Raw genomic sequence first — 19,813 nt, forward strand, 5'->3', positions numbered from 1 at the left:
ATGTCACTCTTGTTGGACATAACACGCTTTTTGTAAAGGCTGAAAGATGTATGATGGCACACTGCAACAATCATGAAGTCTTCTGTTCAGGATGCATGCATGTGGATTATAAAAGCAGAAGGCAGTACTGTAAATCGCTTATGAGTTAAAAATGAGATTCTTTGCTTCACCAAACATTTTTGCTTCTACCTGAAAACATCATCATGTGCTGAAAGTTCCAGTTGATCTTATGCCTTCTGCCCAGATTCAACAAGAAGGAGAGAGGGTAGATATGTGCAGCTCTGCCCAAAAAGATTGCAATCTGTTCACAGCTGAGGGTTAAGGTTTTCACTCTTCTGAGGTATGCACTAATGAGCACCTAGCTCTAATGTGAAGCTTCTGTTTTCAGTGAGAGGTTTACATCATTATATCAAGTGTTTTCGTTGTCTATCTACATAAAACAGACTTTCACCAACATGTGCATACAGAACTCATTCCACAGAACACAAATCTTTAATATAACAAAAAAATTTTAATGCACAGTGAAATTATAACTAGTATTTAAAATTACCCATTGTACATATAAAGACTTCAAAAATTCACACTTCAAACAACTATCACCACCACCATTTGATTATGTGTTTTGGACCTACAGAAATGCAGTCCTATGTACAGAAGGAAAATCAACATGAGAACAGCAAGTGGCCACTCCATTATGCCTCCTGCAGAGGGAAAAATCTACTGGCTGGCAAGCATTTAAGAGTGCAGAATTACTGAGATCATAAATCCAAACCCCACTTGTCAGCACTAGAATTAAGTTTGAAAAAAAGTCGTGAAAGAGTATTGCAGAAATTCATGACAGTAGGTGGTAAGCTCCTTCCCTCTTTTACTGTGGTATAAAACATCCAGTGGTTCCAGTAAAGAAGTAGAAAGCTGAATACATCCTCCACCATCTAAGGAACACTTTGGGACAAACTAGAGTGATGTGCTGAAATCCTATAAAACACCCACACAACCAGAAGCCCTCCAAACACTTATTTGCTGCTGGGATAACAACATTAGAAGAATGAAACAGCTCTCCTATGGAAAAGAAATAAAACCATTTAAGACATCTAGACACCACTGGGTTGTTGCCATGGCTAAGTTAATGCAATATGATCTGCAGGAAATTATATCTCTAGGAAAATAAGATTTTTATTATTACTTTGGACAGAAAGCTTCATGTAATTATTCTGAACACCTTTTACAGCAGTCCTTTTTGAGAACTGCAGAAATCAGACATCAGAAGCCATCATGACCAATGTATATAAGAATAATGGTTAGGATTTTCCCCACAGACACTGAGGCTTTAGCTCTGCCTTTGCAGTCCAACCTTTCTCTTTCAACACCTAATGATGCCTCTAATATTTGACCTCCACAAGGTATTAACTCGACAGGGACAGTGGCTCTTGATGCAAAATGTGGGTGCTAGTACCAGCTGCCTTCTTCACAACAGTAGAAAAACACCTAAGAGGGAACAGAGGCTAAGTGCGGTGGTAGAAAAAGATGTAAAAAAATTAATAAAAGGCAGGTGGGTGGGAGGAGAAAGGAACAAAATAAATATGGAAAATAAACCCAAGACAGAGTAACCTGAGAGAGAACAGAAGGCCACAGCAAGAGGTAAAAAATCACCATGTTTAGTATACCACATGCAACTATTCTGCTCATGTCTATCTGATGGCTGCAGGGCTCCAGAGCACTTTTTAGGTCAGAAGAATGGACATGAGGAGACACAAGAGAAAACTTATTACTGCTTCAGAAAACAATAAATGGCCAAAGGAAAATAAAGATAAATGTGACAAATCCCTAGAAACAGTGCAGAGATTAGAGACAGCAGTAGAAATAAGGAGAGATAAAAGTAGTATGTTGTGGATTAGACCACCTTCATCCATACTTTCACTGGGTTTTATCTCCATTGCCAATAACCCTACTCCTGCAGCAGGCAGAGAGCAATCAAGACTGGAAGACTAGTTTCCATTGCTTCATGCACACTTAATTGCCCTGAATTTTCAAGCAGCCATAGTGAAGAAATAGGTATGTGAGCTATTTCAACAGGGGCGAGGTACAGAGAGCAATCTAGCAACTCCCAGCTTACTTGAGTGTGACTCCTACAGAAGTGTTCAGTTCTTGGGAAACAGAGATGCAGGTACCAGTGGGTTGGGAACTGGATACCCACCTCCAACACCAGTACCTTCCCAGCAGTGTGTACCCCAGTCAGCACCACAGCTCAGCTCCTGCTTCTTCCCATCCCCTGAGATCCTGACCTCTACTTTTTGGGCATTGCTCAAAGATAATCTATTCATCCACAATCATCTTTATTTACTTGAAGTTTGTTTGCTTTCTTCAAGGGACCATTGGAAGTTAAGAGAAAAAGTAATGGTTTTCTAAGCCCCCAAATCTCAGACGCACAAACACCACTGGCTGTCAGTAGCTGAGTCACACAGTAAAGCACATTCATTTATCTGCTGAAATTATATGACATTTAGCATTTGCTCAGGTACAGACCTTACAGCCTTATAGCTTTGATATAAGGGGTAACCAAAGATTGTTCTCAAAATTCTTGTGCCTGCAAGACTTCAGGGAAATTCAGGTCAGCCACCATCCTCTATTTGGTAAAGCAAACAGACGCCACATGTTTTCAGGCACACAAGATAATAAAGATACCTCACACCAGGCAAAAAAGGATACAAAAGCTCCAATGATGAAAATCGGGCTGAATATGTGTTTCTGGAAGGTAAACAGTGCCAAACCCATATAAGAAAATATGAAATTCTCAGCCAGGAAATGCAATACCTCAAAGAGCTAGGGAGAAAAGAGTCACATGTTAGAGGTCAAGCAATAAAGATGCTTTTCAAAAACATGGACTACTACAGCAACATGCTCTACAAAAGATGAAAGACAGTCCTTGCCTGCTTAGTGCGACTTCTTGATTCAACTGACAGATTATTGTATGTATAATGTGCCTGGGTAATTCCACAGAAGAGGACAGCCACCACACCTGTGAACAAAATCACATGTGAAAAACAGTCTGTTTATCGTGTATCACAATTGTCCCTTCACAAGTTCTATTACATTTAGATATCATCCTTAACTTTGATATTTTATGGATCTTATCTTCCAGGGAGTTAGAATCCAGACTGGGGAGGTAGCATTTGAATCAAACCATTGCTCTTAAAAGCCTTTCTTACACAGTGAGCTGCACCTTCCATGACATTGTACAGAATGTAAAAAAACCTTAAGTACCAACATTATGTTTCTCATGGGAAAGTTACAATGAAAAACGTGGAAAAACAGCTGCTAAGGTGGGCAGGACTTATGTCGCCATGTGCTTGAATCCCAACAACTCACCAGTAAATCCACAAGCTTCTGCAAGCAAGAAAGTGCTCCAGGACATCAAGAAGAAGAGAGCCGTTTCCAGCAGGGGGAAGCAGTGCAACTTGGTAAACTTCGTCACGTTAAGTCATTTGTTAAGGGATAAAAAAAATATAAACATCCTTTGGCTTCTCTGTGCTCAGTATTTATGAAAAACGCTTTTATGCACTAACAACCAATGCTGGTTGGAAAACAAAACACTTTTAGTGCCAGAAAACATCAATTACATGACATCAAGACAAATTTAAGAATGCAGGTCTCTCCTTGCAACAGTTTTGGATACTCCTGCTGCATTTCCACAGTACAACTGTGGCTCTACTTCCTTGAGGTAATATCTTACTCTATGCTACATTTCCCTGCAAAGTACCAGCAGGGAAGGGATATATACCTGGTATTCCTTTTAGATTGTGTGCCTTAGGTTTTCCAGTTTTTTGTTTGTTTTTATGTTTTGGGTTTGGTTCCCCACTCCACACCCAAGTCTCCCCCTATCTGTAAATAAAGCATAAAATACATTCAGAAACACTTAATTACGTCTGTTCCTGACTTCATCAACCCTAAGAAAAAGTCGATTTATCAACATTTTCTGCTCAGACTTGCAGACAAGTGTTTTTCAGCAAGCTTAGTTACTTCTGTACTTTTGAGGCAGAAATCCTGCCTACAACAAAATATATCTCCTATCCTTGTGTTGATGTGTTTTAGAGTAAAGCCAACTCAATCAGAGCATCTCAGTCTTTCAAAAGGAAGGAAAAACAAGTTTATCTCCCAGGGGAAAGTAAAACTTGAAGAGCGTCAAACACTTAGTGAACTAACAGTTCATACAGCGACTGAAGAAGCAGAACAGATTCCAGTAGTGTTAAACAGTTAGTGTTCATACAGTTATAGAATTGTTTGGTTGTGTTTATTGTTGTGGTATTTTTCCCCCTCATCACTGCTCTGGCAGCAGGCAAACACTGAACTGTACCTGAGGCACAGGCAGCTGTGCACAACCCCCCTAGAAGATACAGAAAGAAACCCTGTGCTAACAGAGATGGTGGAGAGATCCCTGGTCTTTCCAAAAGCTGACAGCCAGCACAATATTCTCTGAAATCCAAGTGGGTGGGCAGCAAGAGCACAGCAAGGACACCTGAAACAGAAAGGTGGCAGCATTCTCCACCACTCATATGAAGGCAGTTGGTACCTCCATGGACACGACAAAGCAGCACCATCATCCACCATTGCTCTCCATGCATAACACAGCTGCATCCCAGGCTCTCTGCAGCACTGTAGGGTCTAAAACCAATGGCAGCACCACTGCCTGGGGACTTGAGGCTTGGGACAGGGCAGGGATGTTAAAAGTGATGAGCAGCACCAACTTTCACAGGCAATTCCCAGCTCCTGAGTGGCCTGAGGCTCACCGTATTCTTGACCGCCTCCTGCAAGCAGCAGCCAGGTAGCCCAGAAGACTCAGTGGGAACAGACTCCCATGGGCTTTATCACAGAATATGGTGTTTACAACAAGCCACAAATGATTAACACCAGAGGCGAAGTGGAAGCCTGGTTAGAATGAAGCAATCCTGAGGGAGTGACCCACTTCCCACCCACACCTACTGCTGGTTGATGTTCTCCCTTGACTTGGAGGACAAAGGCACCAAAACACATACTCCAGCAGCACCTTTGGGTGCAACCCTGCTTTGTCGGAAGGTTACCCTCAAAACAAAATCCCTAACCATGAAAAAAAAAAATCCAACAAAAAAACCCCTATTCTCCATGACAGTTGGCATTACACCAAATATAAAACTCAGCATTTTTTTTTTAAACAGCTATTAATACACTACACAGTCACTTCTCCACACAAACTATCTCTCTAAAACTTGTGAGGATGTACTGTTACACTCAGCCAAATTCTACCCCAAACAGACCTGTTTCCTCAGATCATGCCTCTGAAGCAGCAACATCCACTGTAGCAACAATTAGAACCTGTCTTTCCACAGAGCGCTCAAATAATCCTACCACAAATTAATCCCAGTGCCTGGCTCAAGAGGCACTGATGGGTGCTGAGGAAACCGGGCACCCATAGTCACTCCACGGGAGAAGAAGAAGCCAAACCTTGTTCCCCTGAAGTCAGGCAAGGGCCCTTGTCAGGGCCTCATTTCCAGTCTTTTCTGGCAGTTTTGTGAATCAAATTTTTGATTCCTCATGCTGTTGTTATAAGTGACCATACCAAAACATGTCAGTAAATCTGAAATGAAAACCTGTGCTCAACATTGTGGAGGAAAGTGAGGGTGAGAGCAACGCAAGGGAAAAAAAACCTTTCATTATTTAATATAATTGACCAAATCGAAATGTTAATTCAAATTAAATTATTGCTTCTGTTTTCTTAACTTTCTTTGCTCCTTAAACATAACCACCTGCTTCATTTCAACCAGGCAGATTCTGCAATTTAGAAAGAACATACTAAGTGGCACAATACCTCAGCTGTTATAAAAATAACCATAGACAGTGGGGCTAAGACAGCTTGCTGAAAGTCAGAACAAGTCCATGCACAGTATCTGTATCATATTTGGAAACTAAGTATTCTGTCTGTTTTCAAAGGATGATGCACAACTGCATGGACCCCTTCACTTGTAAAGAGGTAGTAACAGGTACTTCAGAGCTACAAGAGTAAAAAAGCATGTTGACATAGTTGAGTTCTAACCATCTGTGAAGAATAAAACACAAATTTACAGTTTGCTTCTACAGTATTGCATGACATGAAGTATTTTTTCTAAAAGAAAAGAGTTTAAATTGTATTACTGTGCAACAATTTAAGGATTTTGTTTGTCCTGTTGTTTTTTTAACGAAAATAATACCATTCCCAGCCTTGTGCACCCTCCTGAGCACAAGAACTAGCAGCAGCAAGAACCAATTGCTGCTTCAGAAGCGTAATTTCACAAAATGGATCTGAATGCATTTCAGCTGTAATTAGTAGCCCACCAGCAAGGCAAAAACCACAGCAGCAGCATGTGATCAGCTAGAACTATGGATGGGCAGTAGCCTAAAAGCCAAATGAGGAATCATGGTTCTGGACCACATTGATTGCAGAATGGTAGAACTGGAAGACTGAACATTAAAGCACCACAACACATCTTCCCCTTATACCTGAAGGGTTACCATTATGCAGACATGTATCAGACAAATCTGTACAGTGTGTATATAACAAGACAGTTGAGATATTATGACTCAAGATGAAGAATCATATGTTCATTATTATTGTATCAAACATCCCATTCTACCCCTTATAAATCAGTTTTCAGAAACCTAGGCAGATCAAAGCAGTCTGGGATGCATACAAATATACTAGCTGGTCTAAAAGTAAAGAATTTGATCACAATTTCTGGAGTAGGTCAGGCTTAATAAGCTCTGCTACCTGACCTTAAAACAAAACCCACACAGACTGTTTGCTGAGCACATCAGAGCTCTAATCAAATAGCGTCAGTAAGCTTCACAAAAGCAGGACAGGTCATGCAAAGCACATCACGTTATGATGTTAACTCTGGTAGAAATCTAGTCTTATCCAAGGCTGATGTCATCAGATTTCCAGCAGAAAGGTTAAAGGCAGAACTCTCAGAAAGAACTCTGTGGGGTCAGAAATAGCTGTTAATGATTTTGTTGACAACAGAATCAGACACCATTTATATGAGATGTCTTTCAAGCCTAATAATAGAAAAAATATATTTTTTTAAATTTCCTAAAAAGAAACTGATCATTAGAACATGCCCATTTAGGGCCTCCCCTTGGCTTGCAGTATGCAGCAACACAACTGAAATTTCTAGCATGGCCACAGTTATACTGCCAAAAGATTATTTCAGTGGGTATCAATATGCCTTCCTATAGACAAAGGTTACAGGAATACTCTATCACATCTCCACACTCATTCTAAAACAAGCTAGTGTCACCATTGCTATAGTTAGAAACAGGTTAGCCCTGTTAGTACTTGAATGTAGCATCTAGTCTGGAAGAGCTCAACATGAAAAAGGATATCAGAGCTGTCACAACCCCTGTCACTGCTCCCATCATGAATGAACCACTGAATATTCCCAGGAATACACCAACAGACTTGAAAAATGCTGCTGCATCAAAAGCATGGGTATTTTCACCTGTTGGCTGGTAGGCAACTATAGATCTAGAAAGAGATTAACAACAAGAAGTAAGAAGTAGCATGAGAAAAGTTTTATTCCATAACAATAACACCTGAGCAACAAAAGAGACAAGCCCATATTGAGAGCAAATTTGCCTTTTGGGTGTATGCACACATAAAGGAGGGATCTTGGCAAATGTTTGCAATGTTTATTTGAAATTCAGTTCAAGACAATCTATGTAAAATCAAAATAACATTTCTCAGAGAAAGCATTTATTTTAGACAAATACCAAAAGCAATAAAGTAATTTCAGAGTAGAAATTCAGGTAGTTACTTACGAAGATAATACAATGGCAACAGCATCATTCAACACGCTCTCTCCAAACAGAAGGGCATAGAGATCAACATCAGCATGCAGCTCATTAAATATTGCTAGGACGGTAACTAGAGAAAGAAAAGAGAAAAACCACACTGGCTGACTTCAGGAATGACCATGTGAGCTGCTGAAGCAGACTTTCCAGTTTGCCTAAAGCAACAAAACCCAGGAATTTAAGTAGAAGATCAAAATTAAACTGGGAAACAGTCTAAGAATATTTATCTATAGGCAAGCAAGTCCACCCTCAGTTTTAAGGTAGCTCCATTAGGAGGTGGTTCTGTTGTCCTCCCATCTGCACACTGTTTATAGGAAAGCCCTTGCAAACAAGGGGCACAGGGGAGACAAAGCACTTCCACTAAAGCCCAGATATTTTTTGTAAAACACGTTCCATGAGATAATCAACTAAACATTGTGCAGCTCTTGCTGCCTTTAAAGCTTGTATCGATTGTTGACATAGCTTTATTATTTCAGTCATTGTAAAATAGTGCTAACAATCCAACATGTTCCCCAAAGCATCCACTATGCCACAGGAGTGTGCATTTGCACAGAATTTGAAAAGGGCAAGACTCCTGAATATTTATAACCATCCTTTCAAGAAACTTCAGTCTGAGATGAAAGACCACAATCTTGAAGATGTTCTCATATATAAGCTTCAAAAAAAACAGATTTTTTTTTTGCATAAATTGTGTGCAACCACCAGCTGTTCAGAGCTCAGCTCAATCACAGGAGCTACTTCCTATTTTTGCACAAATCACCACTGAGCACCTCAAATTAGCTGTTTTAAATGTCAAGTTTCATACTTCACCACTCCCTGCCCAGCCCCTGACACACACCAGCTCTCCAGTCTGACCTGTCAAGCAGATACACGTATGTGAACCTGCTGGACTTTGAAGGTTGACTAGATTTTTTTGGCAAAAGCTCAAATTACCTTGCATCCTTTTGCTTAAACTTGTAAAACAGTAAGTTATTCTGAAGGAGGAAACAAAAGAGATCCCCACACCTAAAGAGCCTAAAAGCCTCAAGTACTGCTCTTAAATTATCCAGTGTCATAAGCAATATAGCTAAAGAAGATGTCCTGCTATTAATGCAATATACTAATTTCATCTATTTGCAGTCTTAAACTTTATATACCAGAGGGGAAAAAAAAAATAAAAAAAGTTTGAAGTATCTGAACAGGAAAGTTTCCTTTTTCCCCCCAAACAGACCATCATGTCATATCAGTCCAGCACCAAACCATCAGAGAACAGCTTTCACAAGACCCAGAATTCACGTGCATTTCAGAGAAAAGAATCAGAGATACTAGCATAACAAAACTGCAAATGAAGTGCTGTTAATATCTTTGTGCTATGCAGCCAACAATCCTAGCAACAGGATTATTTTGGAAGGTTATTAAAAAATGTTCAGCAAGCTACCTGGATCAGTGGCAGATATTATCGCTCCAAAGAGAAGGCAGTCTGTATAATAGAATTTATCAGAGAGCTGACCCACCAGCTTCATTAGTTTCACAACCCCATACATGAGATTCCTGAAGAGAAAGAGGATAAAACAGTCCAAGTCAAACAAGTTGGTGCATCTCAAACAGGCAAAGGAAAAGCACAAGCAACAATATTTCAGGCAGACTTGGCTACACTACAGCTCTGTGGAACACTGCCATGGCGGTTTAACACTAAGCTCTCAAAATTAATTTTCCTATTTTCCCTGTGAGCTGGGTCATGTGATATAGGATCCAGAAGATATAGTTGAAAAGTAGTAAGCAAAGCATGAAATCTGTTCATACAACTAGTACACAGAATCTACAGGATGTAGATTTTTCCACCAAAGGGAACATTTTCTGCTCAAAATTCCCCTCAGTATTGCTCCTCCCAACACAGCACATAGGCCAAAAGCTCTGAACCAAGAATAGCCTTCCAAGTATTTCTCTAGGGAAATTCTTTGAGAGATAAACCAAGGCTACCTATAGAATTCAAGATTTCTGTATTTCAGAATATCCATACACCAGACATAGTTATATTAGCAACATAAGAGATTGTATGCAAGTAAACCAATGAGACCAGCTATGTTAAACTAAATGTGAATGTACATACACATGAAATTATATATATATACACACATAAGTAGAGGGAGAAAGAGAGCAAATGTGTGGTCACTGAAAGGGATCTCTCTAAAAGTTTGATTCTAAAATTTTATTACAAGTAGTGTCCACAATTCAAGTCAATTCCAGTAAGAGTCTAACACAGTTTTGTTCTGGACTGGACCATGACATCAAAAACTCAATGCCACTCTTTAGTACTGTGGACTTGTCAAGCGATTTAAACTTGAAAACATCATTTCAAGGGACAGTACTGTTAAGAAGTGGGATGAATCTCAGCAAAAGTTACATTTGCATTTTGTCTGGAGGATATATAAGTAAAATCCTCAAACAAGCAAATTACAAAATTGAGGCAGTCTGGAAGGCTCAGCATACACTTTATCAACTTAAACTTTAGTATAGAAAGGAACATATCAGAGAGTTCACTTACCCAATGATAAAACAAGAGACTGCTGTTCCTAAAAAGGCATAAGCCAAAATGGACCCCAAATTCCTGAAAAAGTGTCTCTACACAGGAAAAAGAGGTTTATACACTTATTTAAAGCAACTTGTATCACCTGTTTGAAAACACACAGCACACTACTACGCTTGCATTAATACACAGAAACACCCATCCATTCCAGAGAAATGGTTCAATTACTGCAAAGTAAATTCTGTCCAGATTCAGTAAACTGAATAAACCAATTCTGAACTATTTTTAAAACCCTACATGGAGCTTGTTGACAGGAAGCTTTCCACACAGATGTTTTCATAAGGGGTATCAGAGCTGCAGAACTAAAATCCAGCACCAATTCATGGTATCTTCAAGCAAGAGCAGAATCTGAGCCCTTTGGCCATTCAGTGTCTGGCACAACCCCACCAGGATTCAGGTTTGGATCCACTTCTCACCATAATTTAATGTATTTGGGATATTTGAGAAGCACCAAAGCAATTCATAGCAGGACATCTTTTACTTTAAATGAAACTGACATCAACCTCTGGCAATGTTCGAAGAAAACTCATTAAGATTAAATCGAGTTTAATGTGTTTGTAGTAAAAAGCACATGTATTTTCTCTTAAAACAATATGGCCTGACCACCTATGGAGGACATGAGATTTTGCTTACTGATATAAAAGAATATGCTTGAAATGGGGACTGTACTCCTGAAAAAAATCAGCAGTATCACATTAAAAAAAAAAAGGCTATTCTCAGAAAATTCTTACACTTACTTTCTTCAGGCTATATCCAGCATGAAAAATAATAGGAGGCAATAGAATGTTGAAAAAAACTTCTGGGTCAAACGTTACCTAAAAAATAAAATATGAATCTACAATTAGAAACAGACATACACAAATTGTTAGATCGTCTTCCTCTTCCATTTGCTGACAACTACTATTTTTGGTTGTTGCAATAGAAAACAACTGGCTCAGTTGACCCTCCAAAATAATGGCCAGCTCTATACATATGCAGCAGCAAAAAGCACCAGCTTTTTGTGGTAAACAGTATCTAGAAAAACAGACATTACACCCATCACCAATGACAGTCTTGCAGCAATCCCAAATACAGTCTCTGTAAATTAAAACGTTGTAATAGAAACGATGCTGGAGAAAATCTCTCTTATTGTGGTAAGTGATACTCATATTCGCAGAAGCAATGCTATTTATGTTGCTTGCACAGCTGTTGTCAACCAATCATTTAAAATCCAAACAGAAGCACTGCACATGTGTGAGATTAACTAGACTCTCTTCACCCCCACCTAAGCACGTTAGAAGACAAACACAAGTGTGCACTCCCAGAAGAGGATTCATTTTGGCTAACTTTATATATCTATAGCAGACAGGTAGATACAAACAGCCACCTAAGTTCTTCATAGTCATCAGAAAATAGCATTTTCAGGTTATGAGCCTAAAGTCTGGATCCCATACTTTGAAGTCTAGCTTTGATACACACAAAAGGTGGTTAATTCTTGACACTGAATAGAGTAAGAAGCCAAATAGCAGATCTGAGCACCAGTTAGTAGATGAATTTCACTTTCAATACCAGACTGTCTCACTGGTGGATTGTAGGGACACAAGCATATTGTTCCTGACAATAAACAGATTAAAAAACCCTGGGAAAAAAAATACTAGGAAACAATAATTTTCTTCATGTTGTATTAAACAAGGCAGCATCAATGTTTTTTTGTTCATTTTTTTGGTTTGTCTTGTCTTTGTGAATTCTACAGACCTGAAAAATGTACATTAAGCCTTCAGACAGCAACCAAGGGCTTTGGGAGAGCACTACATGCATGCAACAGAGCAAAGTTTCACCATCAGTGACACAATGCAGAACATGCTTTTGAATTAAGCATTGAAGAGCTGTTACTATCAGGAATACAGACATTTGATACTCCCTAGCATTCAAATAGGAAGGTGTGGAGAGGAGTGAGCGAAGCACAGATAAAGGAGAAACATTCAGCTGAGCACAAGAAATGGTCACCTTGCGCAACATGTCATTTTGCTCCACGTTGTGGATCTTCCCAGGGCTTATTTCTCCTTTGAGCGTGTACTCAAAGAACTTCCCACTGACATTGACCAGCAGGGTTGTGAATGGCCTGTCCTGCGAGCAGCCGAAGGGCTTGTCGTGGCCGCTGGTGGAGGGAGTCCCGTATCTCAAGATCACCCCAACTATGAGTCCTGGAAGAGAATTAAAAATGCATGAGGATGATTTGCTACTCCTGTACCCAACCTTTGAGTTTCAAGTAACATCCAGGGTACAATGCATGACCCTTACAAGCCTATGTGCATTATCAATATTCTGCAGTGAACTGTTACTATCAGTTGTTCGCAGAGGAAGAGAGGCCCTCAGCATAAAGCTACCAATGAATTTATAAAACTTTTCACTTCAGACAGATACCAGAATACTCTGTTCCATGTTTTGTCTTCCTCACCCTCATCCATGCCTCTGAAGTGTAAACCCCGAGTTGCACAGGAGGTTAAACACTAGGACAAACACATTTCACCTGCCTAAGGACAGAACTGAGTAGATACACCATTACCAGCAAATAAAGGCTGCTGAAAACATGTGACCATAACCAAGCTGAAATAGTTGTCTTGGCTGAGCAAGGATACAGCTTTTTTGCCTGGCAATTCTAAGCAAGCAAACAACGCTTGTTGCACAATGTCCTGCACACTCCGCAACTAAAATTCAGATTGCGTGCACAAAGAAGCCAGCTACATGTCTTTTGCAAGCATTTTCCACATTTCAAAAAAAACCCTAAAAATAAAGGTAAAATAGAACAATCATAAAGGCCTGGGATTCAGGAATACAAGAATTACTCAGGCAGCCTAGATTAAATCCAGCCAGAAAACACTATCAATAAAGGGATGCATCAAACATAATAGTAAAAAAAAAAAAATGGAAGGGCCATGCCAGGAGTCTGGAGAAGCACAAGGTTTTAACTGAGCACTGTTTCTTTTACAATATACTAAGGAAAGAATGAGACTCCAGTTCTGTGAAGACAACATATACAAACAGTCAAAGTAGTTTTCATGTGGTAAGTAAACAAATAGATACACACTTAGTAAAGGCTCCCCTGTTGCCTTACAATGATCCTTGTTCCAAACAACTCTAAGATGAAAACAGATGTTTGATCCTTTTGTTGACAAGTCAGCAGTCAATGCTTGTTTTGCCCCCTGTGACCCCCATTCTGCATCAGTAGATCTGTTTCCCCAGATGGTAGATGAAGTTAACAGGTAATAACCACAGAATACATGAGGTAAAACAAAAAATCCTACTACACACCAAAACAAACAAACAAAACAAACAAAACACAAAAAACCCCACAAAACCAGACAGACTTATAATTATGGCATAATTGAAAGTGTAACCAAACTGTACCCCAGAAAAGCCAAAAGAACACATATTCTCTTCAAGTTCAGAGGGGAAAATAGTTTGAATGTAGCAGGTGCAACACGTAGCAGCTGTGACACTAGTGGTGGCTCACCTCTGCCCTTCTTTCTCTACAGTCAAGAGAACCTGGCAACTACAAGATCACCAAAATGTAACTGGACCGTTAAGATGTATTTTACTTAAAATAGAGAAATATTACACATACTCAAAGAGAGCACAGGGGAAGAAACCCCCTCAGCAAGATAAATCTACTTACTGAAGTATCAAGTGCTGACAGTTTAAATACAGAGGCTTATACAAGCATGCACCTAACAACCCTGCAGCATTTTACAGCTACATATGATGGATGCAGCAAAAATGCAGATCTGCGCGAAGTGACAGGTTAGGGTCAGGCCCCTCTAAGCCACTTGCACTGCCAGTTTTGGCTGGAGACATCTTGACAAGCTCAGCCAGAGAAGCAGCCAAAGCTTTCTGCTGGTTGCACCCCGCTCACGCCTGGGAAGAGCCAGGCTCACAGAACACATCAGGAAGCCGGTCTGTGTTCAAACCTGATCTAACCAGCATCATCCAGAAATCCTGTAGTAAATCAGAAGCCAGAATGAAAACTGTACAGATGAGCTTATGCACAGCAGTGGCACGAGGCCAGATCTGTACTGCTACTAAGCTGAGAATAGAGAGGGGGACACCAATAGATGTAATAGCTTCTTAGGCTCAGGGACTGTCCTTCAGCAAATTTGCTGCAAAAGCAGATGGGAAACCCCCACTGCTGCTGCATTAGCAAGACACGCTGGAGAGCAGGATGTGATTACATTATACAACTGTTTATAATCCACTCATACGTTTTCCTCCCATAATAAACATAACAGTTATTTTAAACCAAGTTTTGAAGATATGTCATCGATATCAGTAATTGATACCCAATGTTTTAAGTGAACCATCCTTTAATTCTCATTATCCCACGGCCCAGCTAACACAGCTATAAGGAAATAACCTGTTTCCATATACTGTTTACTAATTAAATACCAAACTAGATGATCTTTGCACAGAACACCACACGGTTTAGAAACACCCCATTCCTGCTGCCAGGCTGCTGTCTCACAGCATGATGCAGCTGAGACCAGGGTGGCTGGTGTCAAGGCAGGAGGCCAAGCAGGAGAAGCTGGTCAAGGAAATGCACAGACAACAGGCTAAAGCTACATGGGGCTCAGCCGTGAAAGGAAATAGATGTGAAAATAGAAAGGGCAAAGGAAGCCACAAAAATGCCATGGCCAACTTCATTAGCAAAAAAAATACTAGGCACCTGGTAGTTCAAAAGATGAGTTAAGAGAGGGGAAAGTTCCCCGGTCTTATAAAGGTATAGGCATACTGCTATATTTATCATACAGCCCCAAAATAACAGGTTTTTGAACAATGAAGTGTAATGTGTCAGCTGGACATGTTTGACAGAGATGTGAGCTGCAGAAATCCTGAATGCTTTTCCAAAAGACATTAAAACTGTGCGGAAAAATGTTCAGTTTTCCAATGAACATCAAGTCCTTTACACACTAAAAAGTCACTGGACTTACCAGATGATTTCTACATACCATGTCACCTGACAAAGCAACATTAACAAAGCTTATGCACTTACTCAGCCCCCAATGTCTTTAAACTAAAAACCCAAGTGCTTTTTAGGCAGACAGAACAGCCTGATTTACAGCTTCAGAAAGGATGCCTTTCTAAGCTGCCTGCCATTAGGTGTTATACGAAAAGCCAGAGCATCCTCTATAAATTCTCTCCGGATACTTGATTCCCACCACTTCCAGAAGGTCAGAGTTGCAGATGCAGAACAAAACCAGAAAAGAGAGCCTTGGAATTTCTCAATGGACAAAGCTCAGGGGATATTTTAGACTTCTAGGTTGTTAACACAGGCATAAATTCAGTATAGCTCTGTTGCTTATTTGGAAGCAAAGGAAGGGATGGGTTCTGGAGGCTAGGAACAGGCACAGAAGAATCAGTACACAAACTCCATGTTTACTTCTGCACCACGAGGTCTCACTGGTAAAAAGTTTATGAAGAACCTGGATTAAGAGAGCAAATATTTATCTGGCTGCTTAAGAACACTTTACTCCTCAAAAAAAAGAAACCTCTAAGGCCACTAATCCAGCACTGTCTTTCGATGCAAGACTGTCACAAAACAAAAAGAGCTAGAAATGGGCTACAAATACTTAAAAATTTGAGAAGAGCCTTAATTTCAAAGATTCGGTTTGTGGCAACTGCTGCAAGGGCAAGTTTACATCACTGCTCAAAGACTTTCAGGAAGGATAACCTCAAAAATTAATACTTAAAGCCTTGTATGCACGACTTGCATTCTCGCTTTTAACACAGAAAGCATTTATGCCGGTATCTTGCCTGTACAATGCTGATCACACAGCTGGCACACATCTTAGCGTAACTGAAGCATTAAAAAGCTGGGAATTTTTTTTCCCCTTTTAAAACAAGTAATAAAAAACAGACTTCAGACATAGTCAACGCCAATCTAACAATACACCATTTAAAATGGCCTATTTACTTGTGGTTTTGTTTCAGCACAGAAGGCACTGAAGCGAGAGTATGAATTCAGATAGGCGCGTGCAACCGTGAGCACCACCCCGTTCCTGGTTGGAGTAGAGATCTGCAGGGCTTGCAGCCCAATTCTCCACTGAAGAAGCAGCCCTGAGGTTCCAGGGAGCTTCAGTGGGTAGCAGTCTGCAGAAACTCAAAGCATTCAGGCTCCACAGCACACAGTTCAACCAGGGAATTCAAACTGAACCAGTGGACTGGATCAATTGGTTAACTCAAACCTGTTCAGATACAGTTTCTTTCACAGGCTCATGGTAAAGACCCAGGCACCAAATACTGAGGGTCCTTCCCTGTGCAGTGCAGTTCGTATTAACCACATTTCAGCCTGAAAGAAAAATCAGTCGAGATGTCTTTGCTGTTTGCAGCTATCAACAGGCAAGACAGTGGAGAGAGGGGCAAACTCCTCTTAAAAGTGCGTGGTGATTAAGAGTAAAAGCAATAAACTTCTTGCAACTCAGGGGAAAAAATACTTAAGGCTTTCTTTTGGTTTTTTTTAAACAATGAAGTGGCTAAGCACCAGAAGAGGCCATCCACAAAGGCTGTATAATCTCTGTCCTTGCGTACAGACAAAACTCATGTGAGTATGGCCCTGAGCAACCCAAGCCGTGGGAACCTGCTGTCAGCAGAGGGCTGGACAAGACCACCTCCTGAGGTCCTCTTCAGCCAAAACTATTTGTACCCGCAAAGATTTGGACCCCTCAGACAGGTATTTTATGCTGCAACATTTTCTTCAAAAACACCTTTGTTGCTTCCTGGGTCAGTCTTGGGGATTTCTATTGCTTTGGCCTTGGTTTTTTGTTGTTTAAATGACAGACTGCACTGCTGATTCTTAAATCAGAGGAAGAGAAATAAGAGTCTGCTCCTAAAAGCAGAAGTGATCCAGCAGACCAGAAAGGAGATGCTTTGACCTCTCCCATCAACACTGACCTTCTCCCTGCCCTGGGCCACAACTCCCCCTATGGAAAGCAGGCAGACAGGGTGACCAGATGTTCAACTACTGTTAATGCCACATCAATACAGAAAAGCAGGTATCGTGATGTGGTAGAGAAAGCACTTGCTATCAGTCTTTCCCTCTTTTTTTTTTTTTAATGTAAAAGTAATAAATTTTGAAAGCAACACTCCAGCAAACCATAAACTGGTTTGCCCAGCCTCCCCTTAGTGTGGCCTGCACAGAGGCAGAGCAGCATCCTCCAGGTCCTTGGCCACCAGCTTCCTCAGAGTGCAAAGTGATGGTGAGTTAAATACTCTTTGCTTTCAAAAAAGCCACAAAGAATACATAAAAAGGTTCTCTTAGATATGAAAGTCTAGATTTTCTTCGTCCATATTCCCAAGCTAAACTTTTTATCAGCTTGAAGACAAAGAAACAAAGGTGAAAAAAAAAAACCCACAACTTGGCAAGAAGGTTGAAAGCAAACCCTGTAAGTATTTTCAAGGCAAAAGACTAATAATAATACACAGTATTTATCACGCAGCTTGTTTTACTATAGGATGTGTGTGTGCATCAAGATACCAGTTGGAAAGTTTTAATTTAAATAGCCTGAAACACCAGAGAAAAGTATTTTTCCTAACACAGAGTCAACATTTGAATTTTACAGTTCACACCTTCAAATTTTACAGTGATTTATGAAGAAGTTTAGACACTTCTTGCAAAGTAATTCAAGCACTGCTTCTGATCAAGAACTGAGCTGGTAATGCTGCACACTGACAGAAAAGAAAAAAGAAAGAAGGGGTTAAGTAAGCAAGCGACTGCAAAGCTCCAGACTTCCCTGGGCATCTTGCACTCGGCATCGCTAATCTATCAGCTTCTTTCTTCATGGTGCAACACTGCCAGCGTGGCATTCATCAGCCTGTCACATCACTGCAGAAGATGTGAAACGTGAAAAATGGGAAACCTGTTTTGAAATTAATCCTTGTCTTTGGCAGTTTATGTTCAGCAGTGTAAACAGAAGACAAGACCTCATCACATTTCAGTTTAAAAAAAAAAAAGGTATTTTTCCACAGGGAATGGAGGCAGGTGATGCCAATTCTTGAAGTCTGAAGGAAATTTTGGGGATATCCAAAACCTGAAGTGCCGAATAACAGATTCAAGGTCATGTTTTGTCATTGCCTCAGGGTTATTTTAGATAAAGAAGTTAAGAGACAGTAAACAAGCTGGCAACGCTTCCTTGTAGGCAAACGTAGCAGTGCGCTATCAAGGGCATCTTTGTAATAAGCATTTCATTCACTTTTAAAATAAGCCAACCTAAGCATAGTTTTGAATTTCAATAACTTTTTTTCTTTGAGTAGTTCATTTATCAGGACACTGTGCAGAGCCAAACTAACTTGCTGGCTCTCTGTTGCCAGACACATGTGCACCATGTGTACCCTCACCTTCTCACAAGCCTTGGGTTCCAAAAAAAAAAAAACCGCAAGTGTGTCCATGATGGTCAAAAATGCCTTTTGACTAACTGTGCTCTGTTTTTTCCTAGGGGAATAAATTATTTTCCAGGTTGTGTCATGTTAGTGTGATCTACATACTCAGAAGTATGGTGAAACGGTCAAGAAGTTTATGAACTACAGAAGCAGGCAGACATGCTCTATTCTGTAATGCATGTTCTTACTAGCGATAGGGTTAAATAATAGGTTTAAGGTAGAAAAAAGTAACATAAAAATACAGCTTGTGAGAGATTTAAACAGAAGACTACTCTGTAATTTCAATCATTAATTTCTGAAGGTTTACTAAATTTCACATATGGCTTCACATTTTCACAGGAGAGCTATACCTCCGGAAAAACTAGTTTGTTCCAAATAATTTGGAGGGATGAATAGACACTATTGGCAAGATAGCAACCACAGAAATATGATCATAAAGATGTGGCAAAATGATAACCAGTGAGAAAAATTACTCCCTGTATTCTCCCCTAGAATCTCAAGTCCAAAAGAGAGGGGAAAAAAAATAACACAAAAATAAACCAAAAATAGCACCACCACAGCAACAGAACAAACCACAGCCCCACACCATATCTTGAAGAGCATAAACTGAAGGCTGGAATACACTACTGCTTACTGTGGTAAGAACATGTGGCCTCTGGTCCAAGCACAGGACTGTGAGTCAAGGCTCCTGACCCAAATCCCAGCTTCAGCAGTGACTCAGTAGAAGAGCTCAGACAAACCACAAAAGAGAATTTAAAGACACAGTTCCCACTTGGAAATAAGGAATCACACTTCTAAAACACAAAGGTATTTCTCAGAGATTAGAACAAAGGTCAGAGTCTGCAAATAATCTCAACTCCCGTGTTTTCAAGTTCATTCATATAAACAGAATATTAAGCTACTGGAGAGAGTCCAGAAAAGGGCTACAAAGTTGGTGAAGGGTTTGGAGGGGAAGGCATGTGAGGAACAGCTAAAGTCACT

At 40.2% G+C, this 19,813-nt stretch overlaps 1 protein-coding gene across 1 annotated transcript in view; it reads right to left on the reverse strand.

Moving 5' to 3' along the window:
* SLC9A7 (solute carrier family 9 member A7) overlaps positions 1-19,813 on the reverse strand; it is a gene marked incomplete at its 5' end in the record, with an annotated part of 73,459 nt that overhangs the window by 26,100 nt on the left and 27,546 nt on the right. The window contains 10 exons of the mRNA XM_080363564.1: positions 190-301; positions 2,707-2,820; positions 2,928-3,016; positions 3,367-3,472; positions 7,390-7,531; positions 7,825-7,930; positions 9,275-9,387; positions 10,382-10,458; positions 11,161-11,238; positions 12,410-12,606. Coding sequence (XP_080219690.1) covers positions 190-301; positions 2,707-2,820; positions 2,928-3,016; positions 3,367-3,472; positions 7,390-7,531; positions 7,825-7,930; positions 9,275-9,387; positions 10,382-10,458; positions 11,161-11,238; positions 12,410-12,606 — 1,134 coding nt within the window. The remainder of the gene's footprint in view (positions 1-189; positions 302-2,706; positions 2,821-2,927; positions 3,017-3,366; positions 3,473-7,389; positions 7,532-7,824; positions 7,931-9,274; positions 9,388-10,381; positions 10,459-11,160; positions 11,239-12,409; positions 12,607-19,813) is intronic.

This window comes from Nesoenas mayeri, assembly GCF_963082525.1.
Source record: "Nesoenas mayeri genome assembly, chromosome: 1".
NCBI classification, from domain to species: domain Eukaryota; kingdom Metazoa; phylum Chordata; class Aves; order Columbiformes; family Columbidae; genus Nesoenas; species Nesoenas mayeri.